Raw genomic sequence first — 23,903 nt, forward strand, 5'->3', positions numbered from 1 at the left:
GTCAGGCACAGTGACACACGTCTGTAGTTCTAGCACTGGGCATTAGTGGCAGGAGACTTCAAGGCCAGCCTCCATCACACAGTCCAAAGCCAGCTTGTGTTCCATTAATAACTGAGACCTTGCATCAAAATACAATTACAATACCCGACTGGAGACATCAGATGAAGAGATGGGGGAGGGATCTGCTGTTGATGCAGCTACCTTCCTTCCTGAATATCACTGAAGCTAAATCTAAGCAGGAGAACCTGCCTGTGGCCTCTCCTCTCACGATTACCTCTCCAGAATGCTGTACCACTCTCTACCTCCCCCTGCAGCCAGGACTGATGCCTGTACTGCTGGTCCCGGTTTCAGCCAGGACTGATGCCTGTATTGCTGGTCCCGGTTTCCCTACAGCCTAGTGCCACCGATATAAATGATTCCTTTAGGAACTCTTGTCAAATTACACAATCTGAATGTGTCATCTATTTCATGTCAGAACTCTGAATGCCAAAGCAGTTAATATTTTCTTTTCCCACATGCAGTGGAAAAAGCAACTCACGTTAGAACTGGAGTTAATGATTCTGAACTCCTGAGACTTAGGCCTGTGCACAAACTTTTCCTCTTGGTCCCGCTCTCCATCTTCAAAGAAATCCTTCCAAGGCAATTCCCGAAGATGCTTGTCAACAGATATGATGTGGCCCTCTGTTGTAAACATGTATCTGGTTCCAGATTTATGTACTGGATTCTCTTCGTCAAACAGCTAGACACAGAGAAAAAGAAGCAAGAAGAAAACTGGGATTGGTTGGGCATAGTGGTTTATAAATTTAATCTCAGCACTAGGAAGGCAAAGGTAGGTAGATTTCTATGAGTGTGAGGCCAACCTGGTCTACACAGTGAGTTCCAGGCTAGCCATGGCAGAAAGAAAAAAGAGAAAGGGGGTGGGGAGGAGGGAGAAGGGAAGGTGGGGGGAGAAAAGGGGGAAAGAGAGAGAAGAGGAGAGAGGAGGGGAGAAAAGGAGGGGGAAAAAGAAGGGGAGAGGAGAGGGGAAGAGAAAAGGGGAAAGGAGAGAACTGCAGAGAACTGGAGCTGGGATACGGCTCTAAGTCCTCACAAAGCACCCAGCCCCTGAGGTCAATCCCCAGCACCCAATCTAAGAAACCTACAACTGGTAACTGGAGAGTTTTTCTATCTAACTCACAGCAAAGGGTTCTGAGCTTCTGGGGAACAAACCTGGATGAAAAGGCATCAGCTGACAGCTCGATTCCCAGCCCAGGGCCGCAATGCAGGATTTACTTTGTTTAAACTTGGAAACCTGGAAGTGCCCCAGTCCTCACTCCCCGTCAAGAACCAGAGAATCAGAAACTCCAGGGCCAGGACCCAGGCCCAGGCTTCTATAAATGCTCCCCACATAATTTTCTCACCTGAACCCTAGAACTAACTACCCTCTGCCTAATATACCCCAGATCGTAAGCAGGGATATCGGAGACAAAGAACATGGATTACACCCATCACCTTATCCATAACATGGCTTTGCATATTATCAGTGAAGGCTTTTGTCAAAATTAAGTTCTTAAGTCCGTTTTCTCAAAGACTCAGACTCAATGTGAAAAAAGTCTTAACAAGGCCCCAGGTTCATTCCTAGCTAGCTAGTTTGCCCCAGGTCTGAGGACCAGTGAACTACGGGACACAATCTATTGTTACTGCTGCTGCTTCAATCTGTGCCTTTCAAGTGTCCTTGTAGCCATGACAGAAGAGAGGCTATACACATAAGCATATAGGCACTACACATGTCTGTGACAGAATGCAGAAGCTGAAAGAGTACAGGACATGAGGCTCAAGCCTCACTCAGCTGTGTGGTCACCCCAAGACCTCAATCAAGTTAGCGGACATCTCAGTGCAAGTTGTAGTTCCCAGAAGAGCAAGACGAAGAGGAACTAAACAATCCCAAGGTCTCTAGCAGGCCCAGACACTCTCCCCTCCCCCCACACAAAGGCATGCCTGACAATGTGCATGGGGACAGCAGGCAGCCCGGCTGCAGGTCTGAACCAATGCCACATGAGTGCAGCTCAGTCGTAAAACACCTGGCTGTCTTGCACAAGGCTCTGAGTTCAATGTCCAATATCCCAGGGGAAAAAGAAAAGAAGAAAAGCACTGCTTTCTTCCTCACAGAAGTCTCCAGAACGCCACCATAAAGCTGACTTTCTATCAGTCCTTACCACAGTTCCCACAGTTCCCAGCCATGAGCTCATTTCTGTTTACAGGACAAATAACTTCTTCAGGAGGCTGACAACCATGAAGACAGCAATATCCTTTTGTAACTCTGGGAACGTACAATACCCAGCGCACAGCAGTGACTAGTAAATATTTGTCCGAGAGAAAGAAGACTGCACAAATATTTGTTCTCTGCAGTACTAAATACCTCTGGTTAATCTTGCAACACACGTACCAGATACAAGTATTTACAGGTCTCACTGAGAAAGAAGCTCTCCATCCGGTCCTCTTTAGACTTGTCTATGACGTGATGCAGCGTGGCATACCCACATCTACAAAATAAGGGTCCAGTTAGCCCTGCTTCAGGCTCCTTCCCTTGTGCTCATTACCTGCCAAAATATTCTATTATCAAGACAATCAACCTATTTCTCCAACACCACATAAAAAATAACTATGCTAGGTGGAAGGGCTGTTCCTTTCCTTTTCTTTTTAAGCATTAATTATTTGCAAATTTACTTTAAAGCATGCTTAAATTGCTTCATAATTATCAGGTCAGCATCAAGCTGGGGACAGAGGACAGGAGGGTGTTTACCAAAAGTCAAACATGGCATCACGAAAATGACTGAGAATAAACTTAGAAGGACTGATTTAAACTGTTCATCCCAGTATTTGTGAAACTGAACTATTATTGGCATATCCTAAAACAACATTTTCTATCATATACTGTAATATACAAAAAACGAAGGCTACAAAATACAAATATGTTTATATATGTGTATGCATACATATACATACAACATATGCATAAATATAATAAATAAACTGAAAAGATACTATGCATGGGTACTTCCGTATTTACCATGGTGACCTGTAAGTACAGATCACAAGAATTTTCCATTCTTAATATCTTTTGTGTTGCTTAAGTACTTTAATGAATTACTGGCATAAAAATAAACTTCTCAAAAAGAACACAGTTTGCTGAAATCTTACACAATATTGGGGGCGCATAAAAATGCAATTTCCACTATAATGAGAAATTCAACTGTATTAAAAGGTAAACCATTTCTCTACCAAACTAACACTAATATCTGTACTACACATTTGAAATGCAAATAATAATATTTCCTGGCTAGAGAGATGACTCCCTGGCCATCAACCTTGACAACCTGAGTTCAGACCCCAGGACCCACACAGTGCAGGGATAGAAAAGATTCCTGCAGGTTGTCCTCTGACCTCCACTAATGCACTGTGGCATGTATGTGGCATTGTATGTGCACACACAATAAGTAAACATAATTTAAAAAAAAATAACTAAGGGACTAGAGATGGCTCAGTGGTTAAGAGCTTGCAGTGCTCTTGCTGAGGAACTCAGTTTGGTTCCTAATACCCACAATGGGCAGCTCACAACCAACTTAAACTCTTTATACAGACACACACTGACATAATTAAAATATTTAAAAACAAACAAACAAAAACCTTGGGGGAGGGGGAGATAAAGAAAAGACTTAGAGGTTAAGAGCACTAGCTGCTCTTCCAGAAGACGCAAGTTCAATTCCCAGCACTCCCATGGCAGCCCACAAGCATCTGAAACCCAGTCAAGGAGATCCGATGCCCTCTCTGGCCTCCAAGGACACCAGGGACACACATGGTACAGACATGTAAACAGATAAAGCATCTATACACATAAAATACATAAATAAAAATTTCAAATATAAATATACATAACTAAATTATCATTTGTCCAGAACAACTCTCAGTCAATCGTAAACATCTAAGCATCCAAACAATAAAAAGGAGTTTAGAGCACTGACTTGGCTTTTGTGTATTTTTCCAGACTCTGCAGAATGTCCATTCCTACATGGAGGTAGAAGGGATTCTTGGTTGCCTAGATAGAACACAAGAGAGTGTGATGCAGGAAGGGCTTGGAAGAGGCACCATCAACACACATCATAAGAACTGCAGGAGTTCCCTGAGGAGTTGAGTCCCCACGTAAAAGAAGAAACAGGGCAAGACTCACTCCATCTGACTAAGGCACTCAGACCGTAAATACTGTGATGTATGTAACTGTACTCAGGAAACCTGTGCAAGAGAAGAGCACTACCTTGGCTCTACTGATGACTGTCATGGTCAGAGCAGAAACAATGCTCCCCTAGAGGTACTATTTCAGAGAAGAAATCCAGTTTCCATCTTGCCTCACAAGTCCCTAGAAACTTAAGATGCAAAGACAAGGAAATAGGACTTCACCTAATTCCAGTCACTGCAGAGGCACAGCGAAGGGGATGACAGTCCTCTAGGACAGGACTGTAAAGGAAGCCTGAACACTCTCCTCTAATCACCCAGGAAATCAGAGTTCAGCTCCTTGCTCCTCTGTCAAATGCTCTGGTTATGGGAGGGGATTCTCTGGGAAAGTAAGACTTTTACCCCAAACTTCTAACTCAGGCTGCTGCCAAGCTACAGCAACAAGAGGAGACAGAGCACGTTGGCCACCTCTATGCTAAGAGCCTGGGACAGGCTTAGAGGAGAAACCTGTGAGCGGAAGATTCCTCTGTATTCTAAGTGCATGGTGGGCGAGGGTGGCTTGAAGATAAGGAGGAGGCGTTAGACAGGCTACAGGGCTAAGCCACTGACAAGCCACTCAGCAGCGGGGACGATGTCCTTGGAGCATGCCAAGCGTCACCTTTCGCTAAGCTCGGAGAAATCAGGTCCAAGATCACCTCTTCCCTTTTCTAAGCCGTACGAGGTCTCCTGAGATACGAGAACTAACCCCAGTCTCACTGGAGTCCCGCTGCCCCCCCACACACGTTTTTCAACCTAGAAGCAGTGACTTCTAGTTCAGTATAATTTTTTTTTTTTTTAATAAATCTAAAGCACAGAACAAATCCTATCATCAGGATCTCTAAGAATGAGGGTCCTTGCACACTGTAGCTGCCTCTTCCGTATCTACTAAGCTCATTAGAGCCAGCTTCCTGGGAAGTTAAAAGCTTACGTTGATGGGTCTGTGACTATGTGTATGTGTGTAGAACATGTGAAAAAGTTTGTGTGCCAAGTTCAGCTGTCAAGGAGACACTTCAGAGAAACATTTCCTCTGTCACTACAGTAATTATGCAAAAATAAATCCCTCTTTTAGAAACATAAATACAAAAAAAAAAAAAACCTTCTGTGTTAGTACTTTCATGTAACCAGAGAGCTGGGTAAAAAAAAAAATCACATCCCACTAAGGGTTCTTTGGCCAAAGAAATCTGGAAACTGTAAGATGAAGTCTTCTCCTGAATATTAAGGATAAGAAAATTAAGCCCACAGTGAAAACAAAAATCCTTATTAAATGTGAGGTTAAAAGTGTATTTGACTGCAGACCCTTTCTCCATCCTAGAGAATTAAGAGAAGTCTAGCAAGACAGAAATAGGTAGCAAGTCGATCAAGTCATGATGCACCAGCAAAGCACTGCTCAGCAAGCCCATTACCTGGTAGAGAAGATAGGTGGACTCCACTAACTCTGGTCTCAGTGGGTAGAAGAGAACATCAGGGGCCTGGAGCTGCCAGTTGTAGCGCTCAGGGAGGGCCCCGTACCGTTTCCATATGGCATAGTAGAAGGCGTGGAGGCAGATGGCGTCTTCCACATCCCCTATCAGAACCTATGGAGACAACACAGGAAAATTATCTAAAATCACAGGCAGATTTTCAAGTCTAGGGACTAATTTCAGAGAGATCAAGATGTGCTATTTTCCAAATCCAAAGAAGTCAGAGAATACTCAGGATAAAAAGGGGGAGAGGGCTTTCCCAACAAAGGTTTATTCTTAATAAATTGGGATTGTGTGCACACATGCATGCATCTACACTGTATGCACACACGTATATTCGCTCATGCGATACACTTGAAGGCCAAAGTAGGACATCTGCTCCCTCACTCTCCACCTTATTCCCTGGAGCTAAGCCAGCAACCAGCAAGCACCTAGTGAACCTCCCATCTCTGTGTGCTGTCCCCCCTCACCCCCAACATCAGGATTATAGATGCCACCACTGGCTTTTCAGGTGAGTGCTGAAGACTCAGACTGGAGTCTGCAGGCTCAAACAGCAAGCACTCTTCCCCACTGAGCCACAAATAAATACCTGCAGCCCAGGGAAGAAAGCCTGCAGAGAGTCAATCCAGGTGTTCATGAGCTGCCCATTGAACATATTCACGTTGACATAGAGTGGTGGGTCCCCTTCTCCTTCATTGCAGGCTTCCCGGCTGTGGGTCCAAAGAGAACGAGCCAAGATGAAAAGGAAGCTTGAAGCTCTATTCCTCTGTCAGTTTACCTCCTGGGGTTTCACTGAAGCAAAACCAATGTTAACTTCTTCCCAACACCTTCATCAAAACTTTCACAGTAAGACTGCCTTGCCTGTAGGTGTCTACACAAGGACCTACAGACAGAAATAGGTAGGAATTCTAAATGTAGCCTTTGTGAACTATCAAGACTTCATTACATTTACAAAAAGCACTTTCACATCTGAGTTTCAGAACACTGACATGTAACAGAATTGGTCTGTGTTGGCCTCGACCCAAGCAGGGAAGCATGCTTTACTGTCCTCAGAGTCTCTTTTCTGGTACAGAAAGAACACAGTCCTGTTTAAAATAACTAACTAACTAAATAAATAAATAAATAAATAAATAAATAAATAAATGACCTGTAGGGGATGCATCAAGGCAGGACCCTGAGAGCTGTCTACTCAATTTCGTTCAGTATTTTACAAAGCCAAAATGAACTGGCATGGTAGTGAATACAGGAGCTGAGGCAGGAGGGTGGCGAGTCTTGGTGGGCAAAGAAGAGTATGCTTCGGCAAAAACGGTAACACTGTAGCAAACATAAAATTACCGTAATCGCTCCATAACAATGACATTCAAACCATGCTGCGGTTCACATCCACAGTTTTACGGGTTGTCTGATAAAACAACCAAAAGAGCTGCAGTGACAGCCACACTCAGCACCCACACTAGAAAAAGAAAACAAGACAAAATCGACAACTCCAGAAGTGTTAGGTATTCTTTTGCAAGAGTTTCGGTTGTGTTTGTGCGCCTGTGAGTGTCTGCACGTATGTTCAAGCAGGTGTGTGTGGGTGTTCAATGCCCTGAAGCTGGATTAGAGGTTGTGAGCCACCACATATGGGTTTTGGGAATCACACTTGGGTCTTCAGCAAAAGTGACATGTTCTTAGCCTCTGGGCCAATCTCTCCAGCCCCCAAAAGTTCCCACAAAAAAGCTCCCTACAACGGCTGATATAGAAATGAGTCAAAAGCTCGTGAGCAGAAGCTCGGCAGCTATTACTTGCATTAGCCATTTACTACATACACGTACAGAGAAAGGCCGGGGGGGGGGGGGGGGGGGGAGCTGGACCGGAAGCCTCTGCTACTCTGCACAGCTGTTCCAGGGACACAGTCTTTATGGACATTCTGAATGTACAGAAAAGAAAAAAGCAAACAGTCTTTAAGCAGACTTTGAGCAGGGGTTGGGCTAGCTATCCATCGTTAGAAACGGTTCAGGGTTAAGAGCACTTCATCTGAGATCCTGGCCCAAAATCAATGACTCACCAGTTCCCAGATCTCCTCAGGAACTGTGAGATATTTTAAGCCACCAGGTTTGAGTACTATGCTACACAATGACCAGCTCCCAAATGACTAACAATCAGTTAAGGGAGAACACAAATAGACCCTGAAAGTTCTATTAAGAGAAATGGAGTTGGTAGGGTAGCTCACAACTATAATCCCAGCACACAGGAGGCTGTTGCAAGAAGTGCTAGTCAACTGCAGGCTGTGCCAACTGAAGAGCAGGAAACAGTCCCTCGCTGTGTGTGGTGGAATACGACTGTGACTCCCGCGCTCGGGAAAGAGACGCAAGAGGGCTGCTGCATGTCCGAGTCCAAATGATACCAGGCTAGCCAGGGCTACCCAGTGACACCACTCCACCCACAAAATTTAAAATATTGAAGGAGACAGTGAGAAGGCTTGAGGGATAAAGATCATGGTGCTACACAGAATATTAAAAATGGGTTAGATCAATATGTAAGAGCTAGCCAATAAGAGGCTGGAACTAATGGGCTAGGCAGTGTTCAAAAGAATACAGTTTCCGTGTAATTATTTTGGGGCATAAGCTATGCGGGCGGCCGGGTGCCGGGGACACAGCCCCGCCGCTCTTATTACAACAAAGATGTTTGTCATTGAGCCTGAACAGCCAGATTCCATTCCTGGGCTACCATGGTAGAGAACCAACTCCTGCAAGTCATTCCTCAGGCCTCCATGTGTGTGCCACGGCACACATACCCCTCTCCAAAAACAATAAAATACACAGTAAAAATAAAACAAATAAATAAAACAGAGCTGGGCAGGAATTGAACACATAGAACAATAGACGTGCCATCAGGGACACACACCCTCTTCGCAGGTGGCTCTGGATGCTCTGATATGCAGCATTAAACATCTCCAGGTCTTCCTTTTCTCCAAAAAGGATGTAAGACTTCAAGAGGTATTCATAGAATGAATCCAGCCCGGCACCCAGGCCACTCTGCTTGCCAACCCAGTGGCCTGTCTGGATGTTCACAACATTGCCTGTGGAAACAAACAAACAAACAAGGCTCTTCAGGTCTCAACGGCAGGTTCTCCTCCTATCCCACTGTTTCTCAGCAGCCTTATCCCAGGCAGGTAAGAGGAATGGACAGCTGAATCTAAATTTTTTGATTAGTCCTATCAGTAACTTGGAAAACAGAGAGATCATTCTATAGTACTCAGGCGTATGTGCATGTATGCACACATGTAATATTCAGTCACAGATAAAAAATGGGAATAAACATTTAATGGGAAAAAAATAGGCGTGACATTTTGCATTCCTAGAATGGTACTGTATTTTAGAACCCAAAAGAGCATTCACAGCCTTTTACCCCATACTCTCATTCCTTGGAATTTGTCCCGAAAGTAACACTTATAAAAACAAAAGGTCAGAGCTGGGAATATGTATCAGTGGTGGAGCAGTTGCCTAATACATTCAAGGACCTGAGTTCTAACACCAGAAAAACCAGCCAGGTATGGAAGTGCAGAATGTAAAGGATGAGGAGTTTGAGGTCATCTTGGGCTGCACAGAAAGTGGAAGCCAGTAGGTGCTACACAGCAAAAGTTTTATCAAAAAGAGAAAAAAAAAAAAAAGCAAGCAAACAAAATATAGTTTTGAAAACTGGTAACTATGAAAGTAAGGCAACAATCTGGAAACATCAGAATGATCTACCAAACGTACACAGCATAAAAACTTTGTTTCTCTTAGTTCTGTGTTATAACTGCAAAGTCACAGAAGTGACACGTGGGGACTAACAGGGCCCATGGAAAGCTAAGTGGCCATCCGTGTTTGAGACAAGGTCTCACTATACAGACCAGGCTGACCTCAAACTCACCGTAACTGCTGCCTGAGCCTCCAGAGTGCTGTATTTACAGGTGTGCATCACCACTTCCAGCCTGGGTGACTTTATTTCTACTGTTGCTATTCAATGTATAAAGTTTGCACATAAACCTCAGAAGACAAAATTTACTTAATTTTTTTTTTTAATAAATGATCCAATATAGTTCCAAAACAACCAACTTATTTTCAGATGTCAAAAAGATATTATGTCCCAGTAAGGCAATTTTATGATGTTAAAAACCTATTTTAAAACAACACTATGAGTTAGCAAAATACGGATAGTTACTAAAGACAAATGTCATGATAAGTACATAAAGAATATTATTCGTGGGGCTGGAGAGATGGCTCAGTGGTTAAGAGCACTGACTGTTCTTCCAGAGGTCCTGAGTTCAATTCCTAGCAACCACATGGTGGCTCACAACCATCTGTAATGAGATCTGGCGTCCTCCTCTGGCGTGCGGACATACATGAAGGCAGAATGTTGTATACATAATAAATAAATCTTTAAAAAAAAAAGCTCTTTAAAAAAAGGAATATTATTCGTTATTATGTCTATTACTAAAGCCTAAACCTTTCCATAATAATTTTTAAATATTTTGATTCAATATCCTCAAGGGTGGGAAAATCTAATACGTTTCAACTAGGCTTTCACCCAGATTCCACCCCTTTTTTTAAAGAAGAAAGTCTCTCTATTGGAAATGCTAAGTTCCTGTATTTTTAGAACCTTATATTGAAGCAATAAAGTTTGCCTCTGAGACTGTTCTTTTTATGGCATTTCTATTAACAATAATTTCCAATGGACTATACCAAGGGATCTGAACCAAGAGCTCTAACAGCTGAAAACAGTTGAACCATTATTAATCTTCCATCAAACCCCAAAACTTTACACTAAGCAAAAGGTCATGTGAAGAAACCGGACCCATGCAGCACCAACGGCTGATGCTGGAGTTATTAATTTCCAGGTACATGTGTACTAGGAAGATGAAGGAAAGAGCAGAGTACAGAGGAAGAGGGAAAAGGGATCAAAGGTTACACAGACCAACGGATGGCATGTGGTGAACCCTACCTAGCAATCCTGTGTTGTTACTCCGAAGGTTCCAGAGGGCTTTCACAGCTCGTCTGGCAACCCACTCAAAAGTGGAATCCCCCAGCAGTCGGCTCAGAATACCAAATTCCACCAGGAGAGAACCAGCACCCGCTGTGCAGGTTTCATTATTGCTGTCAGGGGGAACACCCGTCTTCAGATTCACCTGGGATAGGAAGAATCAAAAGTTGGGTTGAGCAATTGTACCCCAACAGTCGGAAGCCAAGGCAGAAGGGTCATGTGGAGGCCAGTCTGACTACAGAGCCTCAGCTCATAAGCAAGATCTCACTTCAAAAAAAAAAAAAAGTTTTACAGCAAAGCTTAAGAATTTAGTGTTGAAAAGTCCCATCGAGATATGACACTCAGCTAATGGGCCAGACAACTCGGCTCACCACTTGTCTGTCATGTGACACTCAAGATGAAAGACACCAGTAAACAGTAAGAACATAGAGTTCTACCCTCATTCCTTAATTTACCACTTTCTGCCAAGTGCCCTTCCAGACTACAGAATCACCAGGCTCTGGGGTCTCTGGTGCCCCACACAGGCGCATGTGTTTGAACACTGGGTGCTCAGGCTGTTTGCTAAGGCTATGGAATCTTAACCTTTAAGCCACGCAGGAGGAAGTACGTCACTGGGGTGAGCTTTTAGGGTTCCTGTTCACTTTCTCTGCTTTCTGTATAAGATGTGGCCAGCCAGCTTCCTGCTGCTCCATGCCTTCCCTGGCATTCTTGGACTCTCCCTCACGGGCCATAAGCTAAAACAAATTCTTCTGTTAAAAGTGACTTTAGGTCTCAGCATTTTAGCACAGCAACAGAAAAGTAACTCCTACAGGGTCAGAGACAAACACAAGCTGTAAATGGATTCTAGCCTAGTTTCTAAAGACTCACTCCTACTCTGCTAGACTGGGAGGGAAGCAGAGGTTCAGCTACAGCCTGACAGCCAATTTCATCAAGGAGGTGCTGTGGTCTGGCATTTCTCCGGATTACCGCAAAGGCTGACACAATTCCCAGAAGAGTCATTTGGCTTGCTAAATCAGATGTCACAAATACATAATCTCACTCCAGATCTTATATCTAAATCATCATCTAATTGGCTGGTCCTGCAGGCTTCACTTGCAGGCATGTGAAGCATTCAAATGAGCATTCACTGAATTCCTGCACACATGTGAGGGTCCTGGAACACAGAAGGCACTCAGGAAATGCTGAAGTTTTAACAACTGACATTATGTTTAGGACCAAGGACATCACTCTCTTCTCATAGCCAGGCCCCATCCGTTTTATGAAAGTTTGAATTCAGGAAAATTGTGAATTGTGAAAATTCAGAAAAACTATGAAATTATGTGTATGGTAACTCACACTTGGAATGTTATCATTTGGGAGGTTGATGCCAGAAAATCACAAGTTCAAGGCCAGCCTTAGCTACGTGGCACAATACCATGTCTCAAAAACAGCAAAACAGCGAACAAACCAGTCACTTACCCGAGGATAGGGGATCCCTGTCTTGGTGTTTTCAAAAGCTGGTAGGAGCCTCACGGCCAGGTCATGGGCCATGTACAATAATTCGTTATCATAATCCTCAATTTTCATGTCACCAAAGGGCTGTCTGGAGTCAGTTATTATTCTGTGAGCAGAAAGGAGGCTTCCCAGAACCCTGACAGCAGGAAGAAAAAATTATAATAAAAGCATAATGTTACAAGTGCACAGGATCCAAAGATGAAAGATGTCTCTACTTCTTCTTAGGCTCCAAACTGCCTGGTGCAGAAGAACCTGGTTCAGTAGCTTCCTACTATCCCTTTGGGCCCTAAGGGACTGATTCTCAGTTCACTGCATTGCTGACAGCAAAATGGGTATTATCCATTTGAGACGACTGAGAATGAATGCCACCTAAAACATTAACAAATTTGGTCATCTTACTCTTAGGACATTCATTAAGGAACTATGCTAAACAGAAAGCGCCCACTGTTGTTCTCAAAGGACATATTTCCTATGAGCATCAATAAATTCCTACTGATTTATTTTGCTTGGTAAAGAAACATTAGCCATATGAGAAAGAGAACAAGACACAACAGAACCATGGAACTTCTGCAGGTCTGACTGCCTGGTGATTGAGGAACTGCCCAGTGTCTAGTGAGACAGCATGGAGAAGGAAATGATAAAATGAGATGCTGGAAAGTAGAAGGCTACCCTCTCAGATTTATGGCCTTGTAGATAGCTAAGTGTGTCCCATCTCAATTGTCGAAAAAGGACTGCAACATTTTTCAAACAAATGTTTATTTTTTTCTTATTTTAGGACAAACCATTTCATAACTTCAATTTCAGAATTCAGATCCAGATCTGGACTGTTGTATAGCAATACAATTTTCAAAATATTTAAACAGGAAAAGAGTCAACTTTTCATACTAAAGAAATCTGGGCACAAAACTGGGTATAGGCCATGATTCCACCATTATTTAGCAAAGAGTGGGTGACAAATGAGAACCATACAAGAGAAAAAACATCAAAAGAGCAAGCAGTGGTTTTTGTGGGTGGAGAGACGCAAAACTCCATTTAAAAACATGGAAGAGGATTCCTAAGGCAGTAAACAAGAAAACAAGAAAAGATATGAATGGAATCGTTGAAATTGCATTTGAGGGACAACTCTCTTATAGACTTGCTAAAATGTGTGTTTCTGTGTAGTCCAAAATGAGATGCTATTCAAAAGTATCAAAAGTACAAGTTTTCATAAATACTAAATGAACATGAATAATTTACGTGGAATCCATATTGCCCACATGGACTCGAGCTGAAATATCCTTAGGGGAATTAAGTCCCTTACCCCCACTTCATAAAAAGACATATGCTACTTTACCTTATTGTAGCTTCAAAGACTTGAACCGTGGAATCTTTGTCAAATGAAACGGTGTTGATCACTAACTTGACTGCTTTCTGGAACTCGGATGAATTTCCCATTATCTTTAAACAGAGGAACACACACCATTACAAGCGGCTTGAAATGACGCCGAAGCGGCTCATCGGCCACTGTGCCTGCGTCTGCACTGCCTATGGCTTTGCCACAGTGGAGGAGAACACACACAAAAGGGAGGTGGCAGTGACAGACAGCGAGCCTGCCTCCTACCACTCACGCAAGGATCCTGTCTCCAAGTGGCAAAACGGTGTGAAGGAACAGAACTGTCCTGGCTGTGGCCATGTCCTTCCGGTCCCTTCTCCCCCAAGGGCTGAGCTGACCTTTATTTACAAGACAGAACAGTTTCTAAACAGTTGAGGAGCAGGAGAAGATAAATCAGAAAATTAGCTAACAAAAATATGATCCTAGTTCTGTTTTTCAAGATATCTCTGCTTTTCAAATCCAAGATAGCTGGAAAACTAACTGACTTATTGCTGTCCATATGTGTAAAGGTTTTGAGAAATAGGACTAACAATACAGCAGGAAACAAGCAACATTTAAAACCAAGTGGAGTCTTGGAAAATGGCTCAGTGGGTCAAAGCACCTGCCGTGCAAGTCTGAGTGATGACCCCTGAACCCCTGTAAAAAGCCAGGCAGTTTGTCCCCGATCTCCACACGAATGTTGTGGCACATGCTTACCCTCACACACAAACAGGTACATACTTGTGCAGAAAAATAAATGTTTAAAAACTAAAAACAAAACATACCAATTATCAGCTCTATGTCCAATGTAACAATTAAAGTTCCTATCTGAGGTGTGTAGAAACAATGCCATAGCATGCAAGTCCCTTCAAAAGGGGCAAATCTGTCATAAAATGATATACGTTAACCTATATGGAAAAGATTTTATTTCACTCAAATTGTATAACCATTTTTCATAAGGACACAAACATCCACCAATAACTAGATAACTAAATCAAGGAGAAATGATTCTTCACTCATTATTGGGGTGTGCCTTATTTCTTAGTGTACTGGTCTGCTGTGTGTTTCTCAAATCAGAAGCAGAAGCAGGCTTTCTATTTACAGTTCTTCCTTCTTAAAGGAGCATGCAATCTTGTTCAGGTCACAAGCAATGATCAGGGGACTGTGTTCCCCGAGGGCTTGCACAGCACATCAGCAAACATCTGCTGAAAATGCTAACAAGAGAACTCCTCAGAAACGAGCCAGCGCTACCAAGTCAAGACCGTCTACAATGGAAAACCACAGAAATGGGTCTGTTTCCTCACAGGTGTTCACCAACAACAGTTTCTGGTGCAGATGCAGCGTTGATATAATCTCAGATGAAGCTGGGAAAGGTGATGACATCCTGGCACTACAGTTACACCCCGTATACTGTCACATTCCATAGCCAGTGAGCACAAAGAAACCAGGGTGCAGAATCACCCAGGCCTGGAGAAGGTTGACTGCACGGAGGAGGGGCCTCTCAGAATTTTGAAAATGCTGATACACAGTTCACCCCTGTAATTTCAAGACTCTACAGACTGAGACATGAAGGTCACCGATTGGAGCCTCTGACTTAAAGACCAAAACAAAACAAATGGCAAGGGATATAGCTCAGGGGAAAAGCATAAGCCTCCCGTACGGGAAATCCCAGGATCAATCTCCAAGTCCATCCAATATATAATAATAATAATACATACATACATACATGCCTGCAATCACATCACTTGCTGAGGCAAGAGGCAATACTACTACAAGCTTAAGGCCAGCCTAAACCTTTTTTTTTGTTGTTTTTTTGTTTTTTTTGTTTTTCGAGACAGGGTTTCTCTGTAGCTTTGGTGCCTGTCCTGGAACTAGCTCTTGTAGACCAGGCTGGCCTCGAACTCCCAGAGATCCGCCTGCCTCTGCCTCCCGAGTGCTGGGATTAAAGGCGCGCGCCACCACCGCCCGGCTCTAAACCTTATTTTTTAAGACCCTGTCTCAAAAATTAAATAAATAGGGCCGGCCAGTAAGGTGGATCAGGAGATAAGAGTACTTGCTAAAAAGTAGACCTTGAGTTCAATCCCTGGAACCCAAACAGTAGGAGCAAACTGTCTCCTGCTCCACCCACATGCCCCACCTGCAATGACATATGCACACACACATACACACACACAATAAATGTTTTTAAAACTTTTCAACTAGATAATTTTAAATAAAATGCTGCTGTGTGCTGTGGCTCTCCAACAGTCAGAAGTTCTCTGGTATGTCTGAGAACAATACTATGCCAAGGGGCATACCCTTAGAATACATGTTGGACAAAACTGAATTAGTAAGCAGTCACATAACAAACAATCTGGAGTCCTACTATGTACTAATTACTGTCGGGTGAGGAGGAGAGGAGAGTGCAGCAAATAATAATGACGGCATTTCTGTACTCAGCAAGCAGGGGCGAAGACATCCTGGGAACTAACTGGAGGGTGAAGAGGGTGTGCTTTCTCAAGCTGTACCTGCACCTCCTAACCCTGCTTCCACACCCCGGCCTGAGTCAGCGTCCAGCAGCTTCACTGGTTAGCGCTAATTACGCTGCACTTACTTGTCTGGGCACATTCTGAGACGTGACGGTGGATGACCTAATGGAGCAGCAATCACTTTAGAAGGAAATACTGGGAGACTGGAAGTGCCCTGCAACTAGAGCCTAGAAGGAAACCCAGTAGCCCTGCTAGAACCAGGGCCCCGTCCTGTTTCTGCAGTCTGCACAATGAAGGTACAGAACATTATCTCCACCTCTTTCCAAATCCTGCAGTTTCACTACTAGCAAACCACGAGACAATCACGGTGTAAACTTTGCTCCCTTACCCAATTCCAACTCCTAACTGACAGCTTTAAACATTTCCTAGGGATGTTTAAAGGAACCAAATACATTATTAAATATAGTACTCGACAGATTCAACAGCTTTCTAATAGTAAAGATTGTCTGGGACAAGGAAAACAGGAAGAGTTTGTAAAATTACTCTCTTAAGGAGATTGTGAATCACTAGAAACGTCCCTTGGAAGCCATACTCTATGGTGGTAGGCCATGAAGCACACAGACACAGCCTGACAGCATGTACAGTGTGGCCTATCACCTTTCTTGTGTTTATGCTGAAAGGCCTCCAGCTCCCCACGGTCAATGGGTCTGCCAAGGAATGAGAGAGTAAAGGCAGTATGCAAGTTGGCAAGACACATACAGAGTGAACAGTAGCCAAAACAAGGAAGCAATAAACAACAAGGGTATCCACAGAGAGGGCCTCATGCACAGGCAGGCACCGGGCACAGACATTCCTTGGAAGCCAGTAGCTAGAAGCATTTGGGGGTACCTTCTGACCCTGGAATCTTCTGGTTTTTACTCCTCAAGTATTGTGCTATAAGCTAAGAAGAAGAAGGGTGGATTTGTAATAGGGAACTCACACAAATTAGCCTTCAGAAGAGAAGAGAAGGGGAAGAGAGCCTCATGGCCACAGCCGTGACGCTAAGGTCCGAGAGCCATTAGGAGAGATTGATGTGTGTGGTAGGATGGAGACCCTAAAAGGGGACATAGCCCACTCAGTTCCAGAGAACAACCAGAGGTTCTGACTCAGAGGTTTCAGGTTATGGACAAGTTTCACAGCTCATGATATGGTTAGGTCTGCTCCATGTATCAAAGGACACAGAGGCAGGCACTCAGTAGGACCATAAATTTGTCTTGCACAGGGAAAGGAGCAGGGGCTGAGATGCCATGGCACAGTTTCCTTTTTTTTATTAGCTCTGCCTTAGACAGTTAACAGCACAGAGTCGAGTCTGGGAGAAAGACAAAAAGGCTAGAAGGTCCTTGTAGTGGTTTGAATGAGAAGTCCCGTCTCCCCCCACCCCCAATAGGCTCATGTACTGGAACACTTGGTGCCCAGCTGTGGGAGCTGTTTGGGGACCTTATGGAACCTTTAGGAGTCTCACCGTAAGTGGATGAAAATGTGAACATCCAGCTTCCTGACCCTGCTGCCATGTCATGCCTTTCCCACCTGGATGTCCTTCTGGAGGGTGTCCACTAAACCAAAATAAACTCCTTCCCTTAACTTGCTTTTGACTCTGGTGTGAAAAGCAACCAATACAGTCTGCAATCTAACAGATTACAGGGACTAAGTAGTAACAAGATTCTCCAGACTCTGGTAGGACACAATGGCTAAATCAATAAAAAAAAGAAACACACACATACACATATATACACACACACATATATATACATACATACACACATACATATGTATGTATATATACATGTATGTATGTTTTCTAATTGCCTTCCCATGAAGGTCATTAAAATAACTAACATTCATCAAAGCCTCTGAATATAGCATTTCCTGGAATTCCCATTCCTGGGGGAAACGAGAAAATACAATAAGATAAATACTTTATCTTAATTATCTTTAAGAAGAAAAAGTTGAACACTTACTGCAAGTGTATCCAAGGCATCAACAAGAGTCAGGGAGTAATTTCCCAGGACATCATTGATGTTCAGATTTGAACTGGAAAAGAAAGAATTAAAATTAAACAAAGGTACTTTACATTTAAAGTGAAAGGGGAGGGGCAAAAAAGTAAACAGCCATCAGAAACTAAAACTGCTGGCCACGCTCATGATCCAGAAACAGACTGTGGGCAGCAGTGGGGAGCAGGCCTTCTGTCTCAGGAGCAGCAGGGTCTGTGTGTCCACAGGCTGAGGAACTACACGGGTATAAGGCGGTAGTGAGAGAACTCAAGGGGAAGTCGGGAGATAGGCAAGTCACTTGCTCGCCGGTGCTCTGAGACACACCATCACCATCAAGGATCTTTAATCCTGTCTAGCTTCAAAACCCTCTTCATTTCACAAGCACTAGGGACTGAAGGAGGGATCCTGTCATACGAACTGGTATTTCTTCACTACTCAAACTAAGACTCACAATGAGAACAAATACATCTGGGAAGGCTAGACAAACAGTGACAATGGCCTGGCATGACTGAAGAAATTCAGTCACAGACTTCACTGACTCCCCTGTCCCATTACCACAAGGCCAGAAAATAACTGCAGAGGCTGGAAAGGAAAAGAAAATGATAGTAAAAGAAGAAATGAGACAACTGCTTCTAGATCTCATCTACCAGAGTCAGAGTGAGAGCCCTACTTTCATTTCCAGCCACGGGTGCACTCACATCTGGGGTCCTCCATCTTCTCTGCATGCCACCTGCCCTTACGTCATCCTAAAGGCTCCCTCTGCCACCTCCTCCTTCCTGTGAAAGAAGTTTTAAGAGCAGCACTCTGGATGGCTTGGCCTGCTGTCTAATGACCTGTGGGGGCTGCTAAGATGAGTCAGTAGGAAAAGGTGCTAGATGCTAACCCCCAGAAGCTAAGTTCAACCCCCAGGACTCACATGGCAGAAGGAGAACATCGCCTCCCACAAGTTATCCTTCACCTGTACATATGCACCATGACACACACTACACACACACACACACACACACACACACACATAAAAATAAAAGAAAATGCCTTTTGAACTTCATTCAGAGTGAAATGGGGCTTACATGAAGAAGCAGGCATAGCCAGCTTCCACATCTGATCTTATCTGAACCTTCTAGAGACTCTATTTTGTGTGTGTTGGGCATTTAACAGAGGACAAAGAATCTACAGCAAAACAACAAAACACACAAACAAACAAAAAACCCACAAGTTCCCAGCAGAGCAGTGGTGGCACAGGCCTTTAATCCCAGCACTCGGGAAGGCAGGCAGATCTCTGTGAGTTCAAAGCCCGCCTAAGAGCCAGGGCAGGCTCCAGAGCTACAGAGAAACCCTGTCTCGAAAAAAACCAAAAACAAGTAACAAGTTCCCAAAGAGGGTTACATAGGAACAAAAGCAACCAACAGCATCACTGTAAAACTGCACTAACCACAAACCTTCTGTGTGATCCTCTGAGGAAACTTACATGATGGAAAAGATGCTCTCAGGATGAAAGCTATGGATTCAAACAGGTCTCTCAAAGGCAATGCCAAGCACACAGAAATTGCCAAGGGTTGGAGGAGGGTCAAAGCAGACATCCTCACATTCAGGAATGTCCTCAGGAACACTTGGCTAGGTTTAAATATTTAACTACAGGGCTATGCTGCTCAGAGACAGAGTGAGGTCCAAACCCCCACCCCACCAGAAAATGGCTGCCATATCATTTAGCGTTCCAACTGAAGGAACTGAACAAGAACTCCACATCATCCTGATCTATGGCAAGTGCCACCTCCCTAGCTGCCCCAAAGCCACGAAGGCACGTGTAATTTTCAGCACCTTTCCGTGTTTACTGTGCTTTTTCTCTTAGTGCACACATCAAAGGGACACAGTGTTCCACTATTTAAGAGCTGGATACACAGCTACCGGCAGAATGCTTGCCTTGCATGGTTGAGATGCTGGGTCTGAACCTCAGCACTGACCCTCCCTAAACAACAACAAATCCTCAGTAACACTGGCCAAAGAGTCAGTAACAACTGGTAACTCTTACCAGAGTTGGCTCTTTTAATGTAGTTATAATAACTGTGAGAGTTCTACTCTAGTCAGAAACCAACCTAAAGATCTAGAATGTTCACTAGAACAGTCTGAATTCTTTTCAACCAAATAATCCCAGCACTTAAGGGAGACTGGGGCAGGACTAGAGTTCCTTGCTTACACAGCAAGATGATGGCTCAGAAAAAAAATAACCACAAAATTAATAATACAAATTATCAAAGTAGGGAAAAGAGGGTAGAGAACAAAGGAAAAATTAGATTCCATAAAACAACTGGTCCTAGCCCTAAGGCAAGACATTTTCCAGCTTGCAGATAATGACACAGCTCTGTTCTTTGGACATGCTTATTGTAGCCCTGTCTGACCTAGCAGCACTTGAGGAAGTCAGTCTTTCAGAACAAGGCAAAAATCAAGAGTACAAGTGGTCCGTGTAAGCAGCTGATCCAATCACAACACAACTCCCTCCTAATTTATCACACATGCATGACCGTTCATGGCAATCATTCCCCTGCGACACTCTGCAGCTCTTACTACTTCTAAACAAAAGCAAAGAAGAACGCAGTCTCTGGTAGAAGATCAAAGTCTCTGGTAGAAAATCTTTGCTTATGTAGCTAATAAAAATCAAACAGACATTTTAGAAAACCAGAAACCACACTGCATATACTCAACCTGCAACAGCTGTTTGGAAATCTTATCTTTTCTGTGTGGGCAGAGATAAATTCCACAAACAGTCCTGCGCATTCAAGGACTTAGTAATCCACAGGGAAGCAAAGGGGATGGGACTCAGTTCTCAAACACAGTTAAAATGGGGAATGGTGGTTCAAAGAGAAGGGATCAAACCCGAGACAAGCAAGCCAAGAAGAATCACCTTCCATAGCTCAAGACTTGTGCCTGACTCTGGAAGAATTTTGAAAAAGGAATTGTGAAAGAGGCCATGTGTGTGTGTGTGTGTGTGTACATCTGCATGTGTGTGAAGGCACAGGCACTCATGAATGGTAAGAGGCCTGAGGAAGATTTCTCCTGTCCTGCTGTCTCCCCATCTTAGACAGGGTTTCTCACAGAACCTGGAACTCACCAGGCAGCCAGCAGGTCCCGGAATTCCTCTCGTCTCAGTCTCCACTCCACAGTGTTTGGGTTACAGGCTCAGGAGTGACCACATCCAGCTTTTTACATGCTTGCTAGGGATTCAACCCCAAGTCTTCCTACTTACCCAGCAAACACTCCTACCCCACTGAGTCATCTCCTCAGCCCAGGAAGTGGCCATCTTAAGCTAGGGTGCCTAGGAACAAACTAGGTGAGGAACCAATACTGGATCTGTTCATTGGGATTTCCTTTTGTTTTATGGTTTCGGGGGGAATAGAATCAAGCACTGTCACAGGCCCAAACCCTGAATTTATAGCTGCTGTCCACAGGAGTAGAGAACTATCTAAATTTCCTCAAAGGTTTGAATTGGGATTCTACAACGCAACAGCAGTCAGGAGCTACACAGAACTGGCTGTTTTCGTAGGGCTCAAGATTTGTTTGCTTCATGTTAACACAGGGCCCATGTCTATCAAGATAAGCATCAAGAGGATGACTAACGAGAAATGACACAGCCAGCTACTGTGGCCTGTGCCTGAAATCACAGCACCTGGGAGACAGAAGGCAGACGGATCAGGGGTCGATGCTAGCCTCTACTACCTATTTAGCTGAAGGCCAACCTGGGCTACATGAAAAGGAGGAGAGAGAGAACCCACATTTTGTTTTTGTACTGTTTTAGGCAATATTCTAATATCAAGTTCATTCTTTTTAAAGTAATATTAGAAAATGATAATGAACATACTTGAATTTTGAAATCAGAAAGATATTTTCTGGGCATGGTAATGGCACACTTTATAGTAATTCCAGGCTGAGGCAGAAGAATCCTAAGGTTGAGTACAGTGTGGTAAACTCTGTCTCAAAGCAATTTTTTGCTACTTTGCTTTTTATAGAACAAATATTAAATTAAGGGCCTCCTACATGCTAGGCAAGTACTCTACCATTGCAATATATCCCCAGACCTCAAAATAAAATCTTACTTTGTATGTGTGTGTATGTGTGTATGTGTCTACATGTAGACCAGATCACCTGGAACTCCCAAGAGTTACAGGTGGTTTTCAAAAACTCAGTCCTCTGTAATGGGTAGCGAGCACTTTTCACTACTGAGCCACCTCTCCAGTCCCTCAAAGTCTAATTTTTAAAGGGGCCAGGAGTGTAGCTTAGTAGCAGATCACTTATCTGGAAAATGTGAGCCCTGGTTTCAAGTCTCAGTATTAGAAAAAAAAAATGTAAGCGTCTTTATTACAGTTTATTTGGGAAATGTAAGCACTTCCTACTTGTTCAGGATCAGAATGAGAAAGCACAGGCTTGAAACTCTCCTGTATCAAACAATAAGAGAAACTATACCAAGGTGAGAGCCAGTAAAAACAGACAAATAAACGAACAAACAAAGAACCCTACACTTTCTATTCCTTGAATTGGCCAGTGTGGGGGTCCCTACTCAAGGACACAAAATCCCAGGGCTCAGAGACACAAAGGCTGCCAACCGTTAGTCAGAAGACAGCTTTCCCCAATGTTCATTACTAAGGCCATCATCCCAATCAGAGACTTGACTTCAATTTATACAAGCTGCCACTGCAGAACCAAAGCAAACCACACTTAACATAGACTTCCAAAAAGGCCTACGCACCCTAAGATGCACTGGGACCCACAATTTCAACCAACCACTGCCACCTCACTTTGCTGAAGAGCTCCCATCCCCACTCCGAAACGCTCCAGAAAGCGCCTACAGCTCATTACAAAACAATAAAATAAAACCACTAAAGGTGGACCTGGTAAGGCAGGGCCTGTAACTCCAGCTACTCAGGAGTCTGAATCAAGATCACAAATTCAAGGCCTGCCTCAGCTGCAGGACAAGCTGAAAGCCAGCCTGTTCAACTCAAAAAGGCTGTCTCAAAATAGAAAGTGAAAAAGGAGCTGGGCGTGTAGCTCAATGAAGACGATTTGCCAAGCATACACAAGGTCCTAGTACAACAGGCATTCAGAAACTGCGTCTGCTCAGAAGCTCCGACTTCTCACTTGAGCCCACAGAGTGACTAAAAAGAGGGCGAAAGCCTGCCATTCCCATCTTCCTCTTGCATATGTCTCCTTTCCTTTGGTTTATCCTGTGTTTCTCTACGCACGGGCACGTTAATCACTCCAGGAGCGCCCTGTAAAAACAGTGATTCACACCTTCTCTCATTGCTCTCAGACTGAAGGCATTGTCTTAAACTGTAGTTACCTTAGATTTGACACGATGAGAACAATTATCTACGATGGGGAGGCTGGACTCTAAGCAGGTCACCTTACAAGAACCTGAGCTCATACTGTAAAGGCCAAAACCATGGCGTGACCCGCACCACATAGATACCTCACACCCTCTGCCCCAATTCTCCCTCTACTTGACCTAAGGCTCCTGGCAGGATCCTGAAGCCCAACTCAGGGACAGCTGGACCCCTTTATTTGTTCCACTTCCCAGGATGTTAATTCTCTTTGCTCTGCTCTGCGCCAGTAATTGTCTCTTTAATTGGCACCTTGGGGATGACTGACCAAGCCTCGCTCATTAAGACAGTTGGAGCCAGAGCTTTTTACTGTATCGTTCTGGTTATGCTAGGAACCAGCCTCAGCATGAAAGACAGACAAACTGACAGACCAACAGACAGAAGAGAAAAAGAGGAACAGAAGAAGGTTAAAAGGAAGCGCGTTAAGGAAGGGCCACTTTCGGAGGAAGCCCCACGTCATCAGTACAGCAGCTCCTAGT

At 43.8% G+C, this 23,903-nt stretch overlaps 1 protein-coding gene across 1 annotated transcript in view; it reads right to left on the reverse strand.

Moving 5' to 3' along the window:
- The window catches only part of Edem1 (ER degradation enhancing alpha-mannosidase like protein 1), a 30,708-nt gene that overhangs the window by 4,200 nt on the left and 2,605 nt on the right, over positions 1 to 23,903 (reverse strand). The window contains exons 2-11 of the mRNA XM_057784045.1: positions 18,023 to 18,095; positions 13,540 to 13,643; positions 12,171 to 12,342; positions 10,674 to 10,857; positions 8,595 to 8,769; positions 6,298 to 6,418; positions 5,652 to 5,822; positions 4,002 to 4,075; positions 2,426 to 2,522; positions 539 to 739 (exon numbers count right to left, since the gene is read on the reverse strand). Coding sequence (XP_057640028.1) covers positions 539 to 739; positions 2,426 to 2,522; positions 4,002 to 4,075; positions 5,652 to 5,822; positions 6,298 to 6,418; positions 8,595 to 8,769; positions 10,674 to 10,857; positions 12,171 to 12,342; positions 13,540 to 13,643; positions 18,023 to 18,095 — 1,372 coding nt within the window. The remainder of the gene's footprint in view (positions 1 to 538; positions 740 to 2,425; positions 2,523 to 4,001; positions 4,076 to 5,651; positions 5,823 to 6,297; positions 6,419 to 8,594; positions 8,770 to 10,673; positions 10,858 to 12,170; positions 12,343 to 13,539; positions 13,644 to 18,022; positions 18,096 to 23,903) is intronic.

The sequence above is a fragment of the Chionomys nivalis genome, chromosome 1, assembly GCF_950005125.1.
Source record: "Chionomys nivalis chromosome 1, mChiNiv1.1, whole genome shotgun sequence".
NCBI lineage: Eukaryota > Metazoa > Chordata > Mammalia > Rodentia > Cricetidae > Chionomys > Chionomys nivalis.